This window comes from Phodopus roborovskii, unplaced genomic scaffold (genome assembly GCF_943737965.1).
Source record: "Phodopus roborovskii unplaced genomic scaffold, PHOROB, whole genome shotgun sequence".
NCBI lineage: Eukaryota > Metazoa > Chordata > Mammalia > Rodentia > Cricetidae > Phodopus > Phodopus roborovskii.
Genome location: NW_026126480.1, coordinates 12,370,224 through 12,394,640, shown reverse-complemented (window position 1 = coordinate 12,394,640; position 24,417 = coordinate 12,370,224). Strand labels below are relative to the sequence as shown.

At 40.2% G+C, this 24,417-nt stretch overlaps 1 protein-coding gene across 1 annotated transcript in view; it reads left to right on the top strand.

Annotated features, from left to right (window-relative positions):
* Positions 1 to 24,417, top strand: part of Mrpl48 (mitochondrial ribosomal protein L48) — a 61,086-nt gene that overhangs the window by 11,734 nt on the left and 24,935 nt on the right. Inside the window, exons 4-5 of the mRNA XM_051194034.1 lie at positions 16,880 to 16,932; positions 21,007 to 21,044. Of these exons, the coding sequence (XP_051049991.1) occupies positions 16,880 to 16,932; positions 21,007 to 21,044 (91 nt within the window). The remainder of the gene's footprint in view (positions 1 to 16,879; positions 16,933 to 21,006; positions 21,045 to 24,417) is intronic.

Here is a 24,417-nt window from a genome sequence, read left to right as displayed (position 1 = left end):
AGAAGATATGTAAAGATAAGTACCTGAAAAGATGCTCAACATGCTACTCATTAGGGAAAGGCAAACTAAAGCCAAAAGATAACATTTCAGAATACTAGGGTGGCTTTAATCACTAAAAATAAAGCATTGGAAAGAATGAGGGGGAAATGGGGCTAAGAAAAATATCTGTATATGGGGCTAGAGAGATGGCTCAGCAGTTAAGAGCACTGACTGCTCTTCCAGAGGACCCAGGTTCAAATTCCCAGAACCCAAATGGCAACTCACAACTGTCTGTAACTTCAGTTCCAAGGGGGTCTGACACCTGTGTACCAGTGCACATAAAATAAAGCTAAATAAATCGTTTAAAAATCTGTACACAAATGCTCATCATATTGTTCACAAGTCAACAGGCAGAAACCACCCAACAAATGAATGGATAAACAAATATTGGTAACATAGTAATGCATGTCTGTATTCCCAGCAGGAGCGTCAGGGGTTCCTGGTCATCCTTAGCTACACACAACCATGAGATCTGGCCTTAAGGAAAAGGAAAAGAAAAAGGAAACAAGTAGAGATAGATCCACAAGAGGAAATATTGTTCAGCCATAAAACTGAATAAGGCGTTGACATATTGCATGGATTAATCTTGAAAAAAAATGATATGAAGTGAATAAACTAGAGATGAGTCCTCTTACATAAAATATCTCCTATATGTAAGTTCTTGGATGCATAAATTGAAGATTATTAGGAGCTAGGGAAAAGGACTGGTGGGGAGCTATTGTTTAGTGATAGAGATAACTGTTTGCAGCGATGGAAAAAATTTAAAGTATATTATTGGTGACGGTTGTTTAACATTTTTTTTTAATGGTATGCTTAAAACGGACATTTTACATGGTGTGTGTGTGTGTGTCTGTGTCTGTGTCTGTCTGTTTGCCTGCCTGTGTGTCCATCCATGGTTGAAGCAGGGGAGATGCTTATAATTGGTCTCAAAGTCGTATAGTGATAAACTACACACACACACACACACACACACACACACACACACACACACACACACAAAGGGTTCGCTTTGGCTCAACTTGCACTAATTGTTATTAATAAACTTTTAGATTCTCTAGGTTTGCATAATGAATTATTTGATTGCCCATCGCTAAAGATCTCTAATTTTGAGTGGGCACTAGGACCTCGAAGAGGCTTTGGGATGACATCATCTCTAAAAAACAGGGGCGGTACCAGAGATGTGCGCTTCGTACGAACATTAGCTCCCAATTAACCATGATTTTGGTAGTAAATCATCTTTCCTTGGGTTCTGAGACCCGTGACCAAGAAGAAGCCAGGGTAGAGTCCGCGGCAGTTAGTGAACTGCCCCACCCACTTCTGCCTGCCACACTCAGCATGGCCCCCTCAAGTACCAGACTAGGCGGCGCGCCCTCCCTTCCCTAGAGGGGCGGGCTTTCGGAGACTAAATGAGCTCCAGTGGACCAATGGAGAGGGGGGCAGGAGCTAGCTTGTGTTGTGGATGTGGGCGGCCGGGCGGGGTGGGGGGGGGGCGTGTGAGCTTGTCCAGCTGAGCCTGGAAGGGGTGCAGCTGCCACGTTATCATCAGCCTGTAAGGCTGAATTTTGCCCGGTGTTGTGCCATCGTCAGCGCTTCCGGATTGAACTCCAGCTGAGCAGATCAGTCTCCACTCTGACCAGGGACTATCCCTCCCCCTCAAACCCAGACTAGTAAAAGCCTGTTGTTTCGCTCCCTCTACTTTAAGGTGACTGACTCATCTCCGCGTTGCAACTCCCAGATGAATTGGCAACGCCAGGTGTGGCTTGACACGTTTGAACTTCATATGCATATTTTCTGGTTATGAACGTACAGGCATATTCTAGAAAGCTGGGAAATTATGAAAAGCGATGAAAAAAATAACGTATTATTCCGCTAACCGGAAACAATACTAATAACCTTTGTCGCCCTTTTATTTACTTTTCCTGTTTAAAACAATGGGACAAATTGATTTTGTGTGTTGCTGGTTACATACTGCTAGTCATTTTAATTGAATACCTGGGATGAAGTATTCCTTGGTTGACAGTGTCACCGTTTTTATGTTTCCTAATTATTAAGCGATGAACTCATCAGCTAGCATCTGGCTGACTGTTCGTAACTTCACCATCCCTTTGTAAAGTTGTTCCACAAGAATTACAAGATTTGAGATCCTTTAGAACTTTATACTTTCAACAGTTCTAGACTAGAAGGATCTTATGAAATTGAATCGTCTTGTTTTGTGATGGTGATGACCTTTGAAGAAAAAAAGAGGATTTTCACCTAAAATTAGGAGTGTCTAACAAGTGAGTCTTTTCAAAACCGAGTCTCATACAGCTGTACCCAAGCCCTCCCTAGTCACAGGAAGGAAAGAAAACAATTTTTGAGCTCTGATCTTCCCAGCTAGGGTTTCTAGGTGTCTATATGTGGTTTGACTTGCACAGCATTTTCTAATTAGGCAGAAAGCAGGTTAGGAGACTGAGTTTTCTTTCTTTTTCTTTGATGTAGGGGGTGGATCCCAGTGTCTCATGCATTCGATATATGCTAGTGCTCAGTAAGTGCTCTATTCCTGAGCTATATCACAACCATTTTTTTTTTCCTTGTTGAGACAGGGTCTTTCTGGGTTTCTCAGGCTAGTGTCACACGTTTGGATTCAAGGCATCCCTTTATTTCAGGCTCCTCAGCTTCTGGGATCTCAGCACCATGGGGATTTCTTATGAATTCATTCACTAATTTGACTGGAGAGAAATACTTAATACTGTAGTACCTTTTGGTATTAAGGTATTAATGCTTAGTACCTTTTTGTCCCCTCTATGTGGCTCTGTGGATAAAGGAACCATTAGCTAGGGATGATTTGTTTGTTTGTTTTGTTTTGTTGAGCTGACCTTAAGCTTACTATGTACCCATGTTTGTCCTTAAACACCCAGTCCTTCTATCTTACATTCTTATTTTATTTTAATTAGCTTGTGTATAACAAGTTTCATTATATTGTCACATATATATTGTGCACTTTGCTCAGAGTCATCATTCATTAGGCAATTGGTTTTTAAGAAATGAGAGAATTCCTATGTCACAGAATACTAAGAAATAGGAAGAACATTCCATTTAAAGTTGTTTCCAGGCTATATTAAACTATCTTTCCAGCCCCTCATAATTAAAAAAGAATGGGATGGGTCAAGAGAGGTGGCTCCGTGCCGGGCATTGGTGTCGCACACCTTTAATTCTAGCACTTGGGAGGCAGAGGCAGAGGCAGAGGTAAGCAGATCTCTGTAAGTTCAAAGCCAGAAGCCAGCCTGGTCTACAGAGGGAGTTCCAGAACAGACTCCAAAGCAATACAGAGAAACCCAGCCTCAAACAAAAACTAAACAAGGTGGGGGGTGGCTCAGTTAATAAGATCACTGGCTGGTCTTCCAGAGGACCCAAGTTCAATTCCCAGCTCCCACATGGCAGCTTACAACTGTTTGTAACTCCAGTTCCAGGGAATCTGCACCCTCACAAAGACATACATTCAGGCAAAACACCAATAGTCATAAAAATAATCAGTGGTAGAATGCTTGCTTGCCTAGCATACACAAAGCTCTGGGTTGGATCCACAGAAACACATACTTGAGCACACAGAATACCTTTGACTTCTAGTCTTAGGCTGTAACACAGGTGATACACGATAGAGGCTCTGAGTGGTATGATGATGACTTTTTTTGTTTGTTTCTAGACAAGGTTCTCTATGTAGCCCTGACTGTCCTGGAACTCACTCTGTACATCAGGCTAGCCTCAAACTCAGAGTTCAGCTTGCTTCTCTACCACTGAGTGCTGGAATTAAAGCTATGTACCACCATGCCCAGCTATGATAATGACTTTTATGCTTCTATATTTCAGTATATATGTGGTTTGGGGGCCTTAGATAGCAGTAATAAAAAGGATTCCTTTTTGTTTGCAAGAAATATTTTCATTGGCATGTAACTTACTATGTAGATTAGGTTTGCTCCCAATTCACTGCAATTCACCTGCCTCTGCATTTCAAATGCTGGGATTAAAGGTGTGAGCCACTATATCCAACAAGAATAATTTCCTTCTGTTGTAATGTGTAATGTATAAGGTGCAACCAGTGGTTTAGTGCAGGCCAGCCTGAACCAATGGGAGGAAGGTAAATGGAGATAGCCTCTCATATGCCTGTAGCCTGTATCCCTTTGCTGGAGGAGCTCCTTATGGAAGAGACTCTCAGTGCCCTCTCACACTGGAGGTTGAGCTGATCAACCAGAATTCACTCTGATCTAGGAAGATGTCCCTTGCTAGTGACCCTCTGCATCCCCTCTTTGTCCTTATGAGCTTCTATGAGCCCACTACTTGAGCTTCCTTCCCTCTTGCAGCCTCTTTCATCATTTAGTTCTCTCTCCAGGGTAGAGTAATCACCACTCACCCAGCCATACCCTGAACAACCAGGAAACTAATGGTAAAACAGAGGCTGGCATGTCAGTGCTGTCTCTTTCTGGCTTTTTCTAGGTAGCCAGCCCTCTCCCTTCTCTGGGCTTTTATATATACATTTTCTTTTTAAGTATGATTTCCTTTTGGGCAAAATATAGAAGCAGAAAAAGCCTTACTGAAACTAATCTTGTTTGTAGTCTGAGGTAACTTACTTTATATATCTTCACTAAAGCCATAAATTAGTTCAGGGTACCATTGCAGACTCTTTTTTATTATTATTATTATTTTAGGTAGCCATAGAATTAGTGCTTTACTTTAAAGGAAGTTTCACTTGAGATGAAACACCATCTTTTAAAGGGCTTCCCTTTGTTCTCTGTTCCCTAAGGCTTTCTCTGATGTGGTTCTTATGAGGACCAGAGCAGGTTTATTTTTAAAAGAATCTTTTAAAGGGAAACTAGCTTGTAAAAATAAATCCAGAAAGGCCACTTTTTTGTGTGTACTGGGAATTGAATCCAGGACCTTGCATATGCTAGGCAAGTGCCATATCACTGCACTACATCCCCAGTCTCCTCTACATTTTATGTGTTTGTATATGATTGAAGATCCTGGGAAAACCTAAAGCCTTTAGTTATATCTAAGAACTTTAAAATAGTCACATATGTATAATTTTATTCAACATTTATTGAAACTTCATTATGCTGAGTCCATTTCTTGTATATGTGGGGAGGGGCATACATATATTACTCTGTGTGTATGTGTAAGTATTCACAAATGCACATGCCACAGTGCTAATGTGGAGGTCAGAGGACAACTTGCAGGAATCAGTTCCCTCTGTAGCACAAATAATAAAAACCCAGAGACAGATATTGGGGTTAAAACTGAAGATCAGAGAAGCAAAGCAGTCAGCCACTAGAGTTCTCACCTCTACTGATGCTCAGACTGAAGGGGCAATGCTGTCCACTGACTGCTCTGCTCTCCACCAAACCTCAGCTCCTGTCTTCTCTCACCTTATATTCCTCTCTGATGCTGGGATTAAAGGCATAGGATCCAAAGTGCTGAGATCATCTTTGTGTGCACTCTGTTTCTCTTTTAGACTGGTTCAATTTCATGTAGCTCAGGGTGGCCTTGAACTAAATAAGGTCCATCTGCCTTTGTCTTCTGAGTCCTGGGATTATAGGTGTGTGCCACCATTGCCTGGCCTCTAGGGCTGTGACTACCTTTGCACTCTGATCTTTCAGCAAGCTTTATCTGTTAGATCATAAATGAAGTATCACCACATCTCTCTTTACACAATGTAGGACCCAGGGATAGAATTCAGGTTGTCAGGTTTTACAGCAAGCACCTGTACCTACTGAGTCATCCCACTGACTCAAACTGGCTTATCTACTACCTACTTGAAGGGTGATACTTATTACTCATCTCAGAAAATAACTCAGAACACCAAAGTCTTCTTATTTATCTTGCTCAAATCACCACCTTATTCTGTTTCCACTTTCTCCTCCACTATTTCACTCTTCACTGGTCTTAATTAACCATAGCCCCTCCAACCCTTTGATCTGTACTTCACAATTTGACTCTGTCCTGTCTTTTTAATCTCTTTTCTCATCAGTTTTTAGCCAAACTTGAAAGTGTCCTAAAATTACACCACTCTTTAACACACACACACACACACACACACACACACACACACACACACACACAATAAATGACAGAGGCAGGATTATGCCTGAGTCTCTTTTCTGTGTATACCCACCCATTCCTATATCTCTATTGTGCCACCTGTGGAGAGGCAAACATTAAATATGTTATAGCAATGGGTTTTATGGAGGAGGACACAGAAAAGAAAAGAGGAAGTTAAAGGTCATCTTCACTATGCAAGTTCAGGGTAAGCCTGGAATGCATGAGACCCTGTCTCAAACAAAACAAAATGACAACAACAACAACAAAAACCTAGCATCTAAGAAGTTCACCAGACACAAATTACCATAAATCAATCCTGGACTAAATGCTGAGGATGCAGAGATTAATACACAACTGTTCTTGAGAACTTACAGTCTATAAAAGATCTTAAAAAATAAAAATAAAGTCAGGTGTTGGTGGCACACACCTTTAATCCCAGCACTTGGGAGGCAGAGGCAGGCAGATCTCTGTGAGTTCGAGGCCAGCCTAGTACACAGAGCTAGTTCCAGGACATGCTCCAAAGCAATACAGAGAAACCCTGTCTCGAAAAAACAAAATAAATAAATTAAATTAAATTAAAAAATAAAAGATCTTTAGGACTTAGATCCTGACTTTTGTTTAAGCACGTAACAAAGGATTTATAAGTCTAACCTCTAACCTCAATTTTCAGAGATGATTGACTCTAAGAGAATCACTCTGACATTCAACTGCTTAATAATAACTGAAAATAGCTACTTTCTGTTAAGTGATTACTATGTGAAATATGATAAGCTCAATGCATCATTTAGCTGTGAACTTGTCTCTTTAAATAACCTTGTGTTAGTTGGGGTTCTCCAGAGAAACAAAGCTAAAGAGGATATGTATGTACAGATATATGTATATATACATAAATGTGTACCTATGTGTCTGATGTGTACCTATGTGTCTGTATACACATCTATCATGTAGTTATTGAGATTTTATTGTAAGGAATAAGCTCATATTATTATGGAAATTGAGAAATTCCAATATCTGCAGAGTGAATTGACAAATCAGAGACCCAGTATGTCTGAAGGCCTGACAGCCATGAGAATTGATAAATGTAGTTATATTCTGAAGGTTGGCAAGCATCAGAACTAGAAAGGTCTTATATTTCTGTCTGAGTTGGATGGCAGGAAACAAATGAGATCCACGTCATTTGGAGGAAGGTCAGCATTTTGGTTCTATTTAGGCTTTAACTGATTGGATGAGGCCTACTCACATTAGGGAGGGCAATTTGTGAATCCCCAAACATCAAAACAGGAACACACAGAATAATGTTTCACCAAGTATCTGGTTGCCACATTGCTCAGTAAAGTTGACACATAAAACTGACCATAATAGTTTCCTTGTCTTCTGCATCAGATGTGAGAAATAGATTTATCTACACAGCTGTTGGTGACTCTGAAATTTCATTCTAGGAAGCATAGATGAAACTTAGGATCTTAGAAGAAATGCTGACAACAAACCACACTACCACTGAAGCCTAATTAATATTTACCATTTAAAAAAGAATTTTTTTTTTTTTTTGGAGACTGTGTTTCTCTGTATAGCCTTGGCTGTACAAAACTTGCTCTGTAGACTAGGCTGGCCTTGAACTCATAGAGATTCGCCTGCCTCTGCCTTCCTAGTGCTGGGATTAAAAGCCAGGATTTTATTTTTATATTTGTGCATATGTGTCTGTGTCTGTAAGTATTCACATCAGAGTGCAGGTACCTGAAGAAGCCAGAGAGCTTGTTGAACACCCAGAGGTGGAGTTAAAGGAGGTTGTGAGTCTTCTGATATGTGGCAGAGAACTTAACTCAGGTCCTCTGCAAAACAGTAGGAGTTCTTAACAGTTGAGCCATCTTTCTAGCCCCTATTTACTAGTTTTCAAACATTTTCTCTGTTAGGAACAGCAACAGTAGCCAGCCTGGTCTACAGAGTGAGATCAGGACAGCCAGGGATGTTACACAGAGAACCCTGCCTTGGAAAACAACAACAAAACAAACCAAAAACAAACAAACAAACAAAACAACCAACCATACAAAAGAAAAAAAAGCAACAGTAGAAAAAATAATAAGAGATCACGACATATTTGTTATTCACCCAGTGCTGACTTTATTAAGTATTCATGTACTCCCTCTGCACACAGTTTACATGCCTAGCTTGGTAACTTGAATGTCTCATTGTTCTAAAATGATTCCTATGTGGCATTTAAAAGCGGGAACTATGAGATAGTCATTTTGGTGTTCCCAGGATTCTATCCAAGGACTAGCAAAAAAATATTTCTAGGAACATAGTTGGTAGCTGGGTGTGGTGGCACAAGCTTGTAATCAGAGCACTCACAAACTCAAAGCCAGTTTGAGACCCTGACTCAAAAGCAAACAAAGCTGTTTTTATTGTGTAAATAGATGAATTGGTAAATTGACATCATCTCATGTAAGAAGGTGTGTCAGAGTGAAACAAGAGTAAACAAGACTGCTTGAAATTCAGCTCTCAGTTCACTAATCCCAGAAAAATCTCTTAATCTCTGGGTTTCTCAAATCCCTATCTATAAAGCACAAACATCTTTCTAGGAGGTTTGTGAAGAATAGCGTGGGCACAAAGTATTGCACACAATGGCCTCTCAATAAAAGATATTCTCATTATTATGAGGGAATGAAATGTTAGGAAGGTTCACGAGGGGTTAATCACCTCCGAAGTCGAGGTTGCAAGTCAAGATTTCTATGTTCTATATTAGAAGCTGGAATGAATTAATCAAACAGTGTCTGAGTCCCAAAGGATTTCAATCAAATTTGGGGTAGAGAAGTAAATATAGTCTCATAGGTGAGGTACCAAAATTATGTGAAAAGCTCTGGAATAAAACAAAGAATGGCAACTAATTCTGCTCAGAGAAATACAGGGAACGTGACACAACCAGAAATGACAGTAGTATTTAGCGATTTCTATTCCTTGGGTTTTAAAAACTTCCGGAACCAAAGTGTTGCGGGAGTAGAGAGAGTCTCGGTTAGATTTTGTAGACGGACCTGATTAAGACCTTTCCGGCCGCGTTTCAGAAAACCCCGGGCTGCTGGGTTGGGTCTTCGGTTTGCTCGGAAGCTGCAGTAACTAAGAATGAGCGGAACCTTGGGAAAGGTAACACAGATTCCACGCACGCAGGGCGCTGGGGAGACGGAAGGCAAAGTAGAGCTGGAAGGTGGTGGCGAGCAGATATCCGGGCCTAGAACTCCGCGAACAGGCCTGTCCCAGCAGTCCTTGCGGTGCTTCACTGTCAATTCGCCCCCCCCCCCGGGTGAATTTTGCAGTCTCGCGCCACGCCCCCTCCACGTGTCACCTGGCTGCCCTGTGCCCAGGAAGAGAAAAGCCTACGTACGGAATTAGGACACCAGGTTATAGCCCCCATAAATTGTCTGACCTTCGGCAGGTCATTCTATTCTATTTTTTTTTACGTTTAATTAACTTTAATAATCTTACCTTGCTGGAGTGGTTGGGGTATGATCGAAGCTACTCGGTGATAAGAGGACTATGATAATGATAAACTACATTTTTGCTTACAAAACGTTAAGAGTCTGTCAAAGAACAGGGTGAACCAACCATTTTGTTGTTCCTCATTGGCTTCCACAGTCTTATTTAAGAGGCTATGGAAAAGCCAGCTGAGCCTTCATTCGTTTTTGTTTGCCATCCCCCCCCCCCCCGGTTCTCCTCCCAGTTACCTACCCCCAGCCTTCATTCTTTTTATAAGTCGGGGTTCTCAACATTTAGCCCAGACTGCTCTTGTACTCAATCCTCCTGCCTTAGTTTCCCCAGTGCTTGGATCACAGGCATACACCACTGACTTAACCAAATCACCATTCTTAAATCTGGCCGTTATTTTTCTCTTTCCATAAAAAATTTAACAGCTCTCATTTGGGCTTTTCATTTGTGTCATGCTGCTTTGATTTTTGATATTCTCTTTCTTTATATTGAGATTTTATTTTAGGCATTAATTGTAGATATTAAATGTATGTGTAAATCCGTAGGTCATTGCCACTTATGAATGTGGGACTGCACTCGAATGTTTCTAAATTTGAGTTTCTTCCTTATGAAAGGACTCACTCTCTTTAGCCAATTTATGATAATAGGTCTGGTGCAAGGATAATAGAAATAAGTCAAATTCAATATTCCAGTCTATTTATTTTCTGGCTCTCTTTGTCTTCCTTCCAAGGAATGCTGGAAGAGAGGGTCAGGATTCCAAGAATGTGATTCCCAACTACCCATACTCCAGAAGAGCCCTTGGAAACCTGGCTTTAAGGCCAACATCTAAAGTCAGGCTTTGGGTAGTGCCTTTAATCTTGGAACTTGGGAGGTAGAGGCAGGAGGATCAGGAGTTTAAGGAAAACCTTTGTTGCAGATTGAGTTTGAGACCAGCCTAAGCTGTTTGAGATCCTGTCTCAAAACATAACAAAGAAAGAAAAAGAAAAAGAAACCCAAAAGTTATGATAGATGATACTGAAAATAGAATGAGTACTTTGTAAGGGATGATAGATGGTGCTAATAAGGATGTTGGTATTTTGTAGTCATTTGTATAGTTTTATTTGCTCTTAACATATTACTAAATCCCAGCAGACAGAATAGATGTGGACATTCAAAGGTCAGTGGTCTAAAATATGTGCTCCTTATAACCTATAGGAAGATAAATTTTGATAGTCAGTATAGCCATGTTAGAAGAGAATAACCAAAGGAAACACTAGAAACAGCAATTTTTGAGAGAACTTAGAAAAATTTGAAAGCAGTTGTTATAGTACAAATACTTGATGTGCTAGTATGAAAAGGAAGAACCATGTTTATTCTGTTATACAAGAGTGGGGAACTAGGTTCAAACTGGAAGACACAGGGAGATTGGTTTGGATTTACTAGGTGTGAGATGCCTCTGATAAGAGTATCTGCAGATGTTTAGGTTCTGAACCAGGAGGGCACTTAAGTAGTAGATGCATTGTTATGGATGGGGTGTAGGGTTCTGTTAGCACTCTGGGTACTGGTTAAGGACAGTGAGGAGAGCATGAAGCTTCTGGGTTTCTTTTTCATGGTCTCCTCTTCCTCCTCTTTTGAATTAGGCCTCAATCTCCCAAGTAGCTCAGTCTCTAGGTATTTGTCATTTCACTCAGTTCAACTTGAAATTTCTTTCTTTTAAAGATTTATTTATATGTATACAGTGTTCTGTCTTCATGTATGCCTGGAGGCCAGAAGAGGGCACCAGATCTCATTACAGATGGTTTTGAGCCACCATGTGGTTGCTGGGAATTGGACTCAGGATCTTTGAAAGAGCAGGTAGTGCTCTCAACCACTGAGCCATCTCTCCAGCCCCTCAACTTGAAATAATGGATGATTCCAAGCAAGCAAGAGTTACCCAATGAAATCTTCCTGGAGAACTGGTTCAGTGGTAGGAGCACTTACAGCTTTTCTAGGTACAGGTTCTGTGGGAACTACATACATGTGGCACATACTCAACATCAATAAAAATAAAACATAACCTAAAAAACCTGAATACTCTTTGTAAGAATTAGAATGCATGCCAAGGTATTGCTTAGTCCAGGAAGGAGTTTAAGAGCTGTCATGTAGTAGCAGAAATTGCTTTGCAACGAGAGGATATGCTAGATCAGTGGTTCTCAACCTTCTTAATGCTGTAACCTTTTTAATTCAGTCCTCATGCTGTGGTGACCTCCAACCATAAATTTATTTTTGTTGCTACTTTATAACTGTAATTTTGCTACTGTTATGAATTGTAATGTAAATATCTGATATGCAGGATATCTGATATGTGACCCCTATGAAATCGTCATTCAATCCCCAAGGGGTCGTGACCCATAGGTTGAGGGTCAGTGTTCTAGATAGAAGAGCCCAAATTGTGGGGTCACCTAGAACACCCTTACTGGTTAACTGTCAACATTAGACATTTTCTTTTTGAGACAGAATCTCACTATGTAACACCAGATGTCCTGGAAAATTCTCTACATAGATCAGGCTGACCTTAAACTCAGAGATCCGCTCAGTACTAGTATTAAGGGCATTCATCACCATGCCTGGATTTACATTAGATGGTTTAATTCACTCCTCAATAAGTATGATATATACTTACATAGTATATAACATATATGTTTTTATTCTCCATGAATGAGGGTAAGAATTCACCTCACAGAACATTTATGAGGATTAAAGGAGAGGATGTTAGGCATATGGATGGCTGTGGTGATTGAAAGAAAATGGTTTCCAAAGGGAGTAGCTCTATTAGGAGATGTGGCCTTGTTGGAGAAAGTGTGTCACTGTTGGGGTGGGCTTTGAGGTCTCTCTCAAACTTCCCTGACAGTCAGTCAACTTCTTGTTGCTGCCAAGATGTAGCACTCTCAGTAGGTCCTAGGGATCAAACTGTTAGGCCATCAGGCTCAGCAGCAATTATCTTTACCTGATGAGTCATCTCACCAGCCTGAGCAGGTGCCTTAATAGGGTCTCAGAGAGCTGGAATAAAGACTAGAACATGTGGAGTGCTTGGCACAGAAGAGGCACTCAGTCAATGGCCCTTTAACGTGATATACAAACGTTCTTAAATTTTTTATAACAGCTCTCAGCTGGGCATAGTAGCCCATACCTTTAAACTTGGAGGCAGAGGCAGGCAAATTTCTGTGAGTTTGAGGCCACCTTGGTCAACCTAGTGAGTTCTAGGACAGCCAGAACTATGTAGAGAGATCCTGTCTCAAAAATAAAATAAAACAAAATAAAATAAATGAACATAAAACAGCTCTCATTTGTTCCCCCAGGGCCCTGAACCACTGCAGACTATCATTGAAAGTATTCATACACTGTAATGGCTTTTTCCTTGTGACTGTTTCTTTGGTAACTATGCACTTCTTGGTTGCTGGATCCAGAGCTCATGGACAAGTATTTTTGTAACCCACTGTAGCAGCTGTGTCCTCATTCATTCATTTGCTGGTGTCACTGCCCTCCTCTTCCATTTGCAGAGCCGAGAGCTGTTCATCTGCTGATTGTGCTGGGTGGGGAGTAGCGGGCATGGGGGTATTTGTAGATTCTGTCTCAAAATAGATTACTTTTGTCCTGATAAATAATGCGAGGCATTGCAGGAAAAAGAAAGCACATTTCCCAGAGTTGAGTAGCTCACAATTTGAATGTCTTCCAAAAAGTTGTCAACTATTTAAGTCTGACTTTTAGATAATTAAATCCTTAGCTATTGTAGAGACTCAGGATTCTGAACAATTAAAATAAAGAGAAAGCAGTCTCATCTAGATCTTTCTTTCCATCGAGAGCCTCCTCTATTTGAAGTGACCTATTTAAAATGTATTCTGTTCACTCTGATTTCTGTTCTATTCTGCCATGTGAATGGATCTTGGGTCAGCAGGGAACTTTGCATTGTCTGCTGTAACTTTGAGGTATGTGGCCAATGACAGGGGGGCCAACTTGAGCTCTCCAAAAACTCTTAGTTCCCTACTCTGGCCAGTATTATGGTAAGCATATTATACACACACTTTACATGGTTTTAAAAACTTTTAAACTTAGTGTCTTAGTTAGGATTTTTATTGCTGTGAAGAGACACCATGACCACAGTAAGTCTTTTTTTTTTTTTTAATAAAGAAAACATTTAATTGAGGGTGACTCACAGTTTTAGAGGTTCAGTCCAAGATCATCATGGCAGCGTGCGGGCAGATACGATGCTGAAGCTGAGAGTCCTACATCTTACATGGAACAGTAAGTTAGTTGACTGAGACACTGGGTGGTATCCTGAGCATAGGAAACCTCAAAGCTCGCTCCTACAGTGACACATGTCCTCCAACAAGGTCATACCCACTCCAACAAAGCCACACCACCTAATAATGCCAGTGGGGGCCAATTATATTCAAACTACCATATTAGATTTATTCATTTTTAATTTTATGTATGAGTGTTTTGCTTCCATGTATGTATGTTCACTACATGTGTGCCTGGCTACCTATGAAGGTCAGAAGAGGCCATGAGAGCTCCTGGAACTGAGGTATGTGGGTGCTGGGAATCAAACCTGAGTCCTCTGCAGGAGTGACAAATGCTTTTAGCTGATGAGCCATCTCTCCAGCACCCTCTATAGTCTTTTGTAATAGAATAAGATGTAATTATACCTATTTATTTATTTTGGTTTTTTGAGACAGAGTTTCTCTGTGTAGCTTTGGAGCCTGTCCTGGCACTCACTTTGTAGACCAGGTTGGCCTTGAACTCACAGAGATCTGCCTACCTCTGCCTCTTGAGTGCTGGGATTAAAGGCATGTGCCTCCGCTGCCTGGTTATGTAATTATACTTTTAAAGATCTGCTTTGTTCTTTGCCCTTTTTCTTTCTCTTTACATCCTTCATAACTTTTATGGCTTCACATTCCTTGGGAAACTTTTTCTAAATGTGATTACCTCCCCATTTAAAAAAAAAAATTTAAGCATTATGAGTGTGTATGTGTATCACATACTCACCACAGAGTACAGGTGTACATGCCACAGTGGGCATGAGGAGGTCAGAGGACAACTTTCAGGAGTTGGATTGCTCCTTCCACTAGGAGTTCCAGAAGTCAGACTCAGGTTATCAGGTTTGCCTGACAAACACTTTTACCCATGGTGCTCTCCCTCTGATGATTAAGTACCATCTCTTCATTTGGGAGAGGAGATGTAACGGAGAAATTATGGACTTCAGAGACAGAGAACCCCAAATCCTATGCTAGCTTTGGGGAGTTACTATGTGACTTTGAGGTAAATTTAGCATCAGTTTTCTGCACTATAAAATAGTGTTGCAATTTAGACACAGGATTGGAATAAAACAAAATAGATATGGATGCAAATAGATATATGGCTGCAAAGAATACCATTTATTCATTTCTTTCTAAATTTTCTTCAACTCACACTTGATTGTGTACATTGTACCGGAGAGGAACAGGTTCTTAGGTTCCTGGGCCCTAGGATGGCTCAGCATAGAGGTTATTGGATGATATAACGCATCTCAGTGAAGTAGTCTTAAGTACTGTGTGTAAACTGAAGTAGATGTAAACCTTTTGTCTGTCAGTGCCTTTAAGCACTTGTCTCAGGAATTGGTTCTTGCTTTTGAACAGATCTTTAGGAAAATCTGTAAGCTGCAAAAGCTCAGGATTTCCAGCCCTCTTCCCAGGAAGTCCTGCCAGGCATGCTTGCTTTTAATGGCATATAGTTTTACTTCATCATGTAATACCTCTTGTTTCTATTACATTTACTCCTTAGCTGTCATCCCCAACCCACTCCTACCCTGGCAATAGGTAATCTACTTCCTTTCCCTGTAGACTTGCCCACTCTCAATATTTCATAGAAAGGGATTCTACCATACAGTATTCAGTCTTTTGTGACTTGCTTGCTTGTTTAACTTAATATAATGCCTTTAAAATTTATTGTGTTAGTTACATTTTGTTTTTATATTCCTTTTAATATGCAATACAGTATTTGGCACTTAGGAGGCTTTTTAAAAAGAAACTTTGTTTCCTGGAAAGGGTACAAAGGCCTGAGTTTGTTTTCTAGCACCTTAACAATAGCAACAAACAAACAAGTGACTTAGATTTACTCCCCCCTCCCACAAAAAAGGTGTTAACAGCATGAAAAGTTCACATAAACCCCACTATTCTCTGTTAACATTTTAGGGCCAGTGAGATGGCTCAGCAGCTAAAGGAACTCGCTGTCAAGGTTGCCAACCTGAGTTTGATTCCTGGGGCTCATCTGGTGGAAATAGAGAACTGATTTCCTCAAGTTGTCCTCTGACCTTCACATGCACTCTCCCACTTTAAATAAATAAATACATGGAAAATTATATTAATAGTATAATTTCTATGATTAATAAACTAGTGTTGATGTCCTATTAACATAAAACCATACTTTATTAGGGTTCTTATCTAATTTCTTTTTCTGTTCCAAGATCCACCCCCATTTTATATTCTATTTAGTCATCATATTTCCTTAGACTAGTCTTGACTGGGACAGTTTCTCAGATTTTTGTGTTTTGCATAATCTTTTTACATATACATGTCAAAAGAATTGAAATTATTACCCATGATGAGCAGGAAGTAGATTACCTATTGCCAGGGTAGGAGTGGGGTGGGATGACAGCTAAGGAGTAAATGTAAAAGAAACAAGAGGTATTACATTTAGAATTTATTATCTAATTTATAAAAAGAACTTCTATGTGCCATATTCTTCCTTAGTAAAATAGTACACTGATCTTTCAGATGAATGCTAGCAAGGCAGAGTGAGATTAAAATATCAGTTGCCTCCTCACATTAGTATTGTTCTCTCACATGTGGTAGTATGATTATTACTGTTGCTATTGAGAGAGATAGTGTGCCGTAAGAGAGGCACAGCCTTTGGAGTGATACAGTCTTTTTTTAGCTGTAACTTTAAAAAAATAAAACTTCTCTGGGCTTTAGTTGCCAAAAATTACATTGCAGTGTTTGAAAATTAAAGAATATTTAAGAAAGCCCCTCTTGCTACACGGTGAATAGCAGATGTATAAAATGTATCAAGTTGGAAAGGGGAAATGGGATGAAAAATTGTGGGAGAGGGGTTCTGGTTTTTTAAGCATTTTCTGTAATGGTCAGAGTAAGAAAACAGGACTGTGGTTTGCTTTCATGATAGGTGTTTGCTAGGTAAGAACCCTTTGGTACATTTTGGTTTGTATATTGTGTTTTCCTGGTGAGAAGAGGTGCTTGGCGTTCTGAAAGGTTAAGGTCCTCACATGACTGTTGTCTTGTAGGTGCTGGGCCTGTGGAAAGATACCGTTTCTAAGCAAGCCTTTTCTCTCTTAAGGTAAGTGTATTAATGATAAATAGAGTAGATTCATGGACGTTGCTTTCATGTTCACTATGCCTGCAAAGCATTTCAATTTTTAGTTCCCAGCCATGTTGCTCCTTCACCATTTTCAGAAAAAGTCAGTTCCATTCATCTCATTGCACAAAACCTTGGAGTTACCCTCAATACTCTTATTTCTCTTATTCCACTGTTTATCAATAGAGCCTATTGGCTTCACAGTTGCATATACAGCATATAAGTAACCATTTCTTACCTCGAGTTTTTAGCATCATGCTTCCAGTTTTGCTAAACTCTGAGGAATCAGCTCCTCATCTCTATGTGTTTACTTTTTCCCCCTTTATATTGAAATTCGAGTGATTCTGCTCAAAATTCTAAAGTGGGAAACTATCTGTATTAACTGAGGCCTTAGCATCATTATCAAATAAGAATTGGCTTCTAGTCTGAGTGTATGATTGAGTGTGGTGGAGAAGGTGTGGCCTTAAACAGGAGTACTGCATACACAGTCAGAGAGTGGAGAGGTGAAAGCTTGTGCCTCACTCTTTTTCTTCTTTTTATTCAACCTGGGACCCCAGCCCATGGGATGGTGCTGCCCACATTCAAGGTCTCTCTTTCTCTGAGTCTAAACTTCTCTGGGAACAATGTCCTTGACATTCCCAGAGGTGTGTCTCCTAGGTAGTTCTAAATCCTCTCAAGTTGGTAATGAAGACTATTATACCATCTTACTCAAAATAAATTCTACAATCCTCATGGCCTACAACACTTAATAACTGAAATCTAAAGAGAGTGAAATCTATTGCTTTAAGATGATATAGCTTATATAAATTACAATTAGGTTTCAAATTCATTAGGTTTTTGTACGTATATATATATTCTTTTTTTTTTATTTTACATATCGCTCCCAGTTCCCTCTCCCTCCCTCCCTTCATTAGGTTTTTAAAATAACATGTATTGAAGCCTTTTTCTTTTTACTCTCCATTTCAATATATTTTTTTCATTATTATTTATCTACTTGGTAAACATCTGCAATGATACCAAGGCATTTTACATCTTATCTCTAACCTTCACAAAAATATTATAGAACAAATATAAATGCCAGCCAAGCATTGGTAGCATATGCTTTTAACCCCAGCACTTGGGAGGCAGAAGTAAGCAGATCTCTGTGAGTTTGAGGTCTACAGAGTGAGTTCCAGGACAGGCTCCAAAGCTACACAGAGAAACCCTATCTCAAAAAAAAAAAAAAAAAAAAAAAAAAAAGAAAGAAAGAAAAGAAAAAGAAAAAAGAAAAGAAAATTGACTCAGTTAAAGAGAACATTTCAGTTCCATGAGAATACCTATTTTTTAAAAGATGAAATAACTGAATTACAGTGACATTAAACATCTTACTTAATGTCACAGTTTAGAAATGGTTTAGTCAGCATTACATCACAGATTTGCTTTCTTCAAGCCTGTACCACAGTTCAGTTTCAAGTTCTCAGAATTCTCCAGTTACCTAGTCAGCTGGACCAGAGCCATCTGCTTGTCCTGTTCTCCTGATTCCCGGTGCAGCCTATCTCTCCTTACTGTCCCCTTGTTTCCATCTTCCCAGTCTTCTCTAGTACTGCAAGGCTGTGTTCATCTCACCATTCACCCGCGTCGGTCTCATGTCTTCCCGTCTCATCTCCTACCGTTGCTGAGTTTTAAAAACTCAGGCTTGATGGTTTCACTCCTGTTTTAACTCTTCCAGGAGTGTTCCCTTGTCTACACAGGGTACAAACAAACAGTACAGCTTACAGAGTCTTCATGACCTGGCTCCTGAACACCTCTACAGCCTGAATATTTCTCCCTGTCCTCTTATCTCCCTCTTAAGTTCTACTCATATCCTGTTGCTCTCTGTTTCCATACTTCAGCCTGAATTCCTGCCATGCTAAGTAATTGAGATCAGTTCCCTTCCTTTCCTGTTTGCTCTTCTCCTCCTTGTCTTGTGTTTTGTAGTATTAGGAGGTCGAACCCAGGGCTTTGAGTATGCTAGGCAATCCCTCTACTATTGAGCTACACCCCAGCCCATAGTCACTTTTATTAAGTTTTTTTTTTTTTTTTTTTTTTTTTTTTAAACAGACCTTGTCTACAGTTTATTTGTAAAAACAACACAGGGCACTGGCTGTCTGTAAATATTGTGTAGGTATGTCATTCCAGTCCATCTTGTCTTCACAGTGGCAGACAGAAGCCTTGTCTGTGGGCCTTTAAAGGGACTTGGACACCTTTGGGAGCCTGAGCTGGAGCTGAAGCCTGAACCTAAGCTAGAGCTACGGCCTCTGCCTTAGTTTGAACCCTGGACTTTGGTTGGCAGAACCTGCCACCCTTGTCCATGTAGTTTTGAATCTGCTTCCCATGCTTAGGGCGAGCAATGAACGTAAGACAGCTGAGGACCTTGGGCAGTTTGGACCTTAGGTTTCACAGGGTCTTTAATGGCCTCTGCACGTGGACTCATTGCCTTCACATTGTTTGCCTGCATCCTTTTCTGACTTTCTTGTTGTGTTTCTTGGCAAAGAGCATGTTTGTCAGGAACTTAGGGTCAGTGTAGTCAGACCTTTTCACTGGAACTGCTGGCTCTACAATAATGACACAGAGGCTAATTATTAACTATAAAAGCTCAGCTGATATCTTAGGTTTGTTTCTAAGTAGCTCTTATAATTTAAACTAACCCATTTCTATTAATTTATGTGCTGCCCCTTGGCTTTATTACCTTTACTCTGTATAATCCATGTTATTCCTGCTTCCTCCGTGGCTGGCTGGCAACTCAGCCTTCTTCCCAGCATTCTCTCTGCCCCCAAAATCCTGGCTATTGGCTGGTTAGCTTTTTATTAAACCAATCATAGTGACACATCTTCATACAGTGTAAAGGAATATTCCACAACAGGTTGACCTCTTTTTAAGAGATTCATATCTTTCTGGGTTTTTTTTTTTTTTTTCCCTCTCTCCCTCCCTCCCTCCCTGGCTGTCCTGGAACTAGCTCTGTAGACCAGGCTGGGATTAAAGTATGCGCCATCCCCACTCCACCCCCACTCCCAGCTGTGACTGAGGTTTCTTGATGCCATTCCTGTGCCATTTTCAGTATTGGATGTGTGGTGTGGTTCTTGAACTTGGCTATGTCTGCATGCTCCCACCGAAGCATCTGGGATTAGAAGAGAAAAATCTTTTTGAGATTTATTTATTTTTTACTTTTTGTTATGCGTGTTTTGCCAGCATATAGAGGGCATGAGACAATTGTTAGCTTCAGTGTAGGTGCTGGGGATTGAACCCAGGTCCTGTGGAAGATTAGTCAGTGCTCTTAACCACTGATGCCTTCTCTCCAGCCCCCAGAGAAAGAATTTTTAAAAAATATCCTATGTGGCTGGGCGGTGGTGGCATATACCTTTAGTCCAGCACTCAGGAGGCAGAGGCAGGAGGATCTCTGTGAGTTCGAGACCAGCCTGGTCTATGAAGGGAGTTCCAGGACAGTCTTCAAAGCTACAGAGAAACCCTGTCTCGAAAAACGGAAAAAAAAAAAATTCTATGTGTATGAGTAGTTGCCTACATGTATATATGTGTACCATGTGCATGCCTGTTTCCCAGAGAGTCCAGAAGAGGGCACTGGATTTCCTGGAACTGAAGCTATGACAGTTTGCTATGTGTGTGCTGGGAACGGAACCTGGGTCCTTTATAAGAGTAGCAAGTTCTCTTTACTTCTGAGCCATTTCTCTATCCTCTAGTTCCTGACTAAACAATTCAGTTTAAACAGTTCCATTCACCTGTTTCCACCTTCCTGGTTGAAGAGACCACACTTCTTTTGACTCTTGTACATGTTTCTATTCTGGATCAGTGTTTATATTTACCATTCCCAAGTAGACCTCATAAGAGATACTGTACTTAGTTTACTTCCTCAAGACCACTTTAACTGGTATATAACAGGTGCTTAATAGTGTTTGTGGAAGGAGAGAGTAAGGAAGTATCTACTGTTAGCCTATCCTAATATAGAGCATAAAGGCTATAGTAATTTTGCAAGTAAATGTGAATATCTAATTATATTCAGCATACTTTTCTCTCTCTTTTTAGATTCAGAATTTTGGGAGAGAATCCGATTTGTTCTGCAGGTAAATGCTTATATCTTGGTATAGTCTGCTTTCTGGAAATGGCCCTCTAGCACTCTACAATGATTTTGTCTAGATTGTCAAATGTATCTTTTACAAGGGTGGGGTGTGTGTGTGTGTGTGTGTGTGTGTGTGTGTGTGTGTGTGTGTGTGTGTGTGTGTGTGTAAAATCCTTCCTTCATTGGCTAGAACAAGAATATGAAGTTGTTACAGCAAAAGCCCTGTAGTGAGTTAGGATTCCAATTCTACCATTTCCTTCTTTCATGATTAATTACTTGTTTTCTGTTGTTGTTATTGTTGTTGTTTTGTTTTTGTTTTGAAAGAAGGTTTCTCTGTGTTACTCTGGCTGTTCTGGAACTCCCTCTGAGGACCAGGCTGGCCTTGAAGGCAAAGATTCACTTGCCTCTGCCTCCTAAGTGTTGGGATCAAAGGCTTAAGCCACCACCACCCGTTAACTTGCTTGTTTATTATTTTGAGACAGCCTTACTGTGACATCTAGATTAAAGATTCTCCTCTCTCAGGTTTACAGATGCTAGGATTAAAGACATGCCCCATGTCTGGCACATTTTATGACCTTTGACTATGTCTCTGGAGCTTGCTTTCCTCAATTTAAAAATGAGGATAATTCTATTATAAACTGTAGTGAGGTTTGGAAATCCAGTGAGGTTTGGAAACACAGTTTGGTTTTTTGTTCTTTTTGTTTTTGTTTGTTTGTTTTTGTTTTTACAGCTGCTTCTCTGATTATTATAGCACTGCTACTGTCTCAAACCTGTTTTTCAAGTACATACTCAAGTACATACTCAACCAGTCTAGGGCTTTTTCAGTCTTTCATCCAAAATGAGTGTCCATTCGATTTCATTAACTCAATTATTTTTAGTTTGTGTCAACTGAATTACTTGACATGTTTGCATTATCGATCATCATTTCAAAGCTATTTGTGTGGCCATCGGGGTTGGCAGAGTAATGATCCACAAGAGGCAAGAAGGAACTCTGGCTTAACATGACTCAGTAGCCAGTGTTGGTCCAAACTTGTAGAGTCTGACACTGGGCAGTTTGTTTTAGGCATATTTAAGTACAGTTCAACTTGGAAAGTACACATGTGCACATAAGACATAATTACTTTGAAACTCTTCTCAAAGTACATGTCATTTCTTCCATGAAGATGGGTTCTAAAGACAGGCTACATGTGTTCTCTTAAGGGCCTAGAAGGAGGATCTCTGATGTGCTCTTGGTCACAGAGATAGCTCAGAGGTTATCTGTGCTATTAGCCACCTCCATTCCCAGTCTTCTGGTCAGAAAAAAGGTTATACATCTTTTTCTGCATGTTTAAGATTCCTGGTTTCCCTAGTGCTGTCTATGAACACAAGGACCTTTGTACTATAACAGCTGTTTGTCACATAACTAATGAGATAAAAGAATAAGGAAAAGAATAAATATGAATGCATAGTGTGACAGCTGCCTCTGTCCAAGGAAATGCCTGCTTATGGCCACTATCTTTTTCTTATTTATTTGGACATGGTAGTTCAAGGCAAATATATAAAAAGAAAGTAAATGAAGGGACCTCAGAGTTCTCTGACCACAGCATGAGCAAAAAGTAGAAAGGGATATGGCATATTCAAGACTAAGAAGCGTTGAGGGGAGCATTGACAAAATGCTGGGCAGCTACCAGGAACAAGTCGTTGCAGACCACTTTGGTAGAATATGTGGAGAGCCATTTTTTTCTGTTGTTTTTTAAATATACATCAAATTTATATTGTTTGCCAGGTGCTAGCATTTTCTTTGTCCTTGGGGGACTTAAGTCTATTGAATAGAGAGAATATTCTGTAAGTAGATTCTTGGCTGGTGCTATTCCAGTTTCATCTCCTTTCTCTATCCACATGACTCTGCTGAAAATGCTTGTTCCAATTTCTAAAGAGAAATAATTAAAATAGAGTTGTTTGCTCTTATCCTAGACTGACAGATTTGGTTCCCATTAGTAAACAAGAGTTCTGAAGGACAGTTGTGGAGGCACAGACAGAGGAAAGGGGAGAAGTCGTGTGGGTTTACAACTTACAGCTGTGGCAACTGAATGTTTTTTCATCTGAAATAAGGGATTTTGTATCAGGGAAGGGTTGCCTTTCATCCCAGGAGGCCGTGTGTTAGTGAGACAGCAAGAAATTCAACTTAGTGACACAGAGTAGAGGGGAAGAAGCCAGTTGAATTTACTGGGAATAAGAGGCTTTCAAACTTACACACATTTTACAATAAAAACAACTGTCTAATTAAACAGTTTAACCACGGACAGTTTGACCCAAACCCTTCATTTAAGGGGGAAATGGTTAATTTAACAGTAGTTTGAGCCAGCTTTTTAATTACCAGCAGCTCTAATTATAGGAATTGTCCCAAACTGAATTTAAGAATGTCTCCTTGCCAAGGAATCCCCACAGATGAGAGACTAAGGCAAGCATTTGCAGCCCTTGCAACTTGGGCTGTATCATCATCTCAAAGATATGTTTCCTGTCTACTTTTTGAAGTCACTGATGGGTTAATGAGTGTCTCTATACTTAAGCATGGTGATTGACATCTGGGATTTTAATTTACACGTAGTGTTTTATTATGTAATTCAGGCAGGTTTGTGAGACCTCTAACTCTGAAGCTGATCTCTGGGTCTTGTGTGTTTAGGGCTACAGAAGGGTGTCACCAAGATGAGGGGGGACATCCCCACAATGCACTAAAGACATGGCAACTACCAGACTTCTGTAGACTGGCCAGTAGAATTTACAGAATAGGAGGTGAGATAAAGTAATTGGACCTGGATTATAAAGTCAAGGTCCTTAAAATGCTTATTTAAGAAATGTCATCATCAAGTAGTGAAAAGCCATCAAGCATTAGAAAAATACAGCAAAACCCTTTTCTGTCACATTCAGTGCTGACTGTGTAGTATCTGGCTAGTATTGAATACTTCTAAAAAGTGAGCCAGGCCGTGGTGGCACACACCTTTAATCCCAGCACTCAGGGGGCAGAGGCAGGTGGATCTCTGTTGAGTTTGAGGCCAGCCTCAGAGCAAATTCCAGGACAGCCTCCACAGCTACAGAGAAACCCTTTCTCAAAAGACAAAATAACAACAACAAAATAAAACAATAACAACAAAAAAACATAACTGAGGAGGCTGGAGCAATAGATCAAAAATTAAGAGTACTTGCTGCTCTTACAGAGGACCTGCGTTCAGTTTCCTGCACATCTATGTGTTGGCTCACAACCATCTATAGCTCCAGTTCCAGGGAAATCTGATGCCTTCTTCCCTTTGCAGGCACTGCATGTGTGTGGAGCACATATATACATGCATACAAAATATACATACACATAAAATAATAAAATCATTTAAAAAAACAGCATA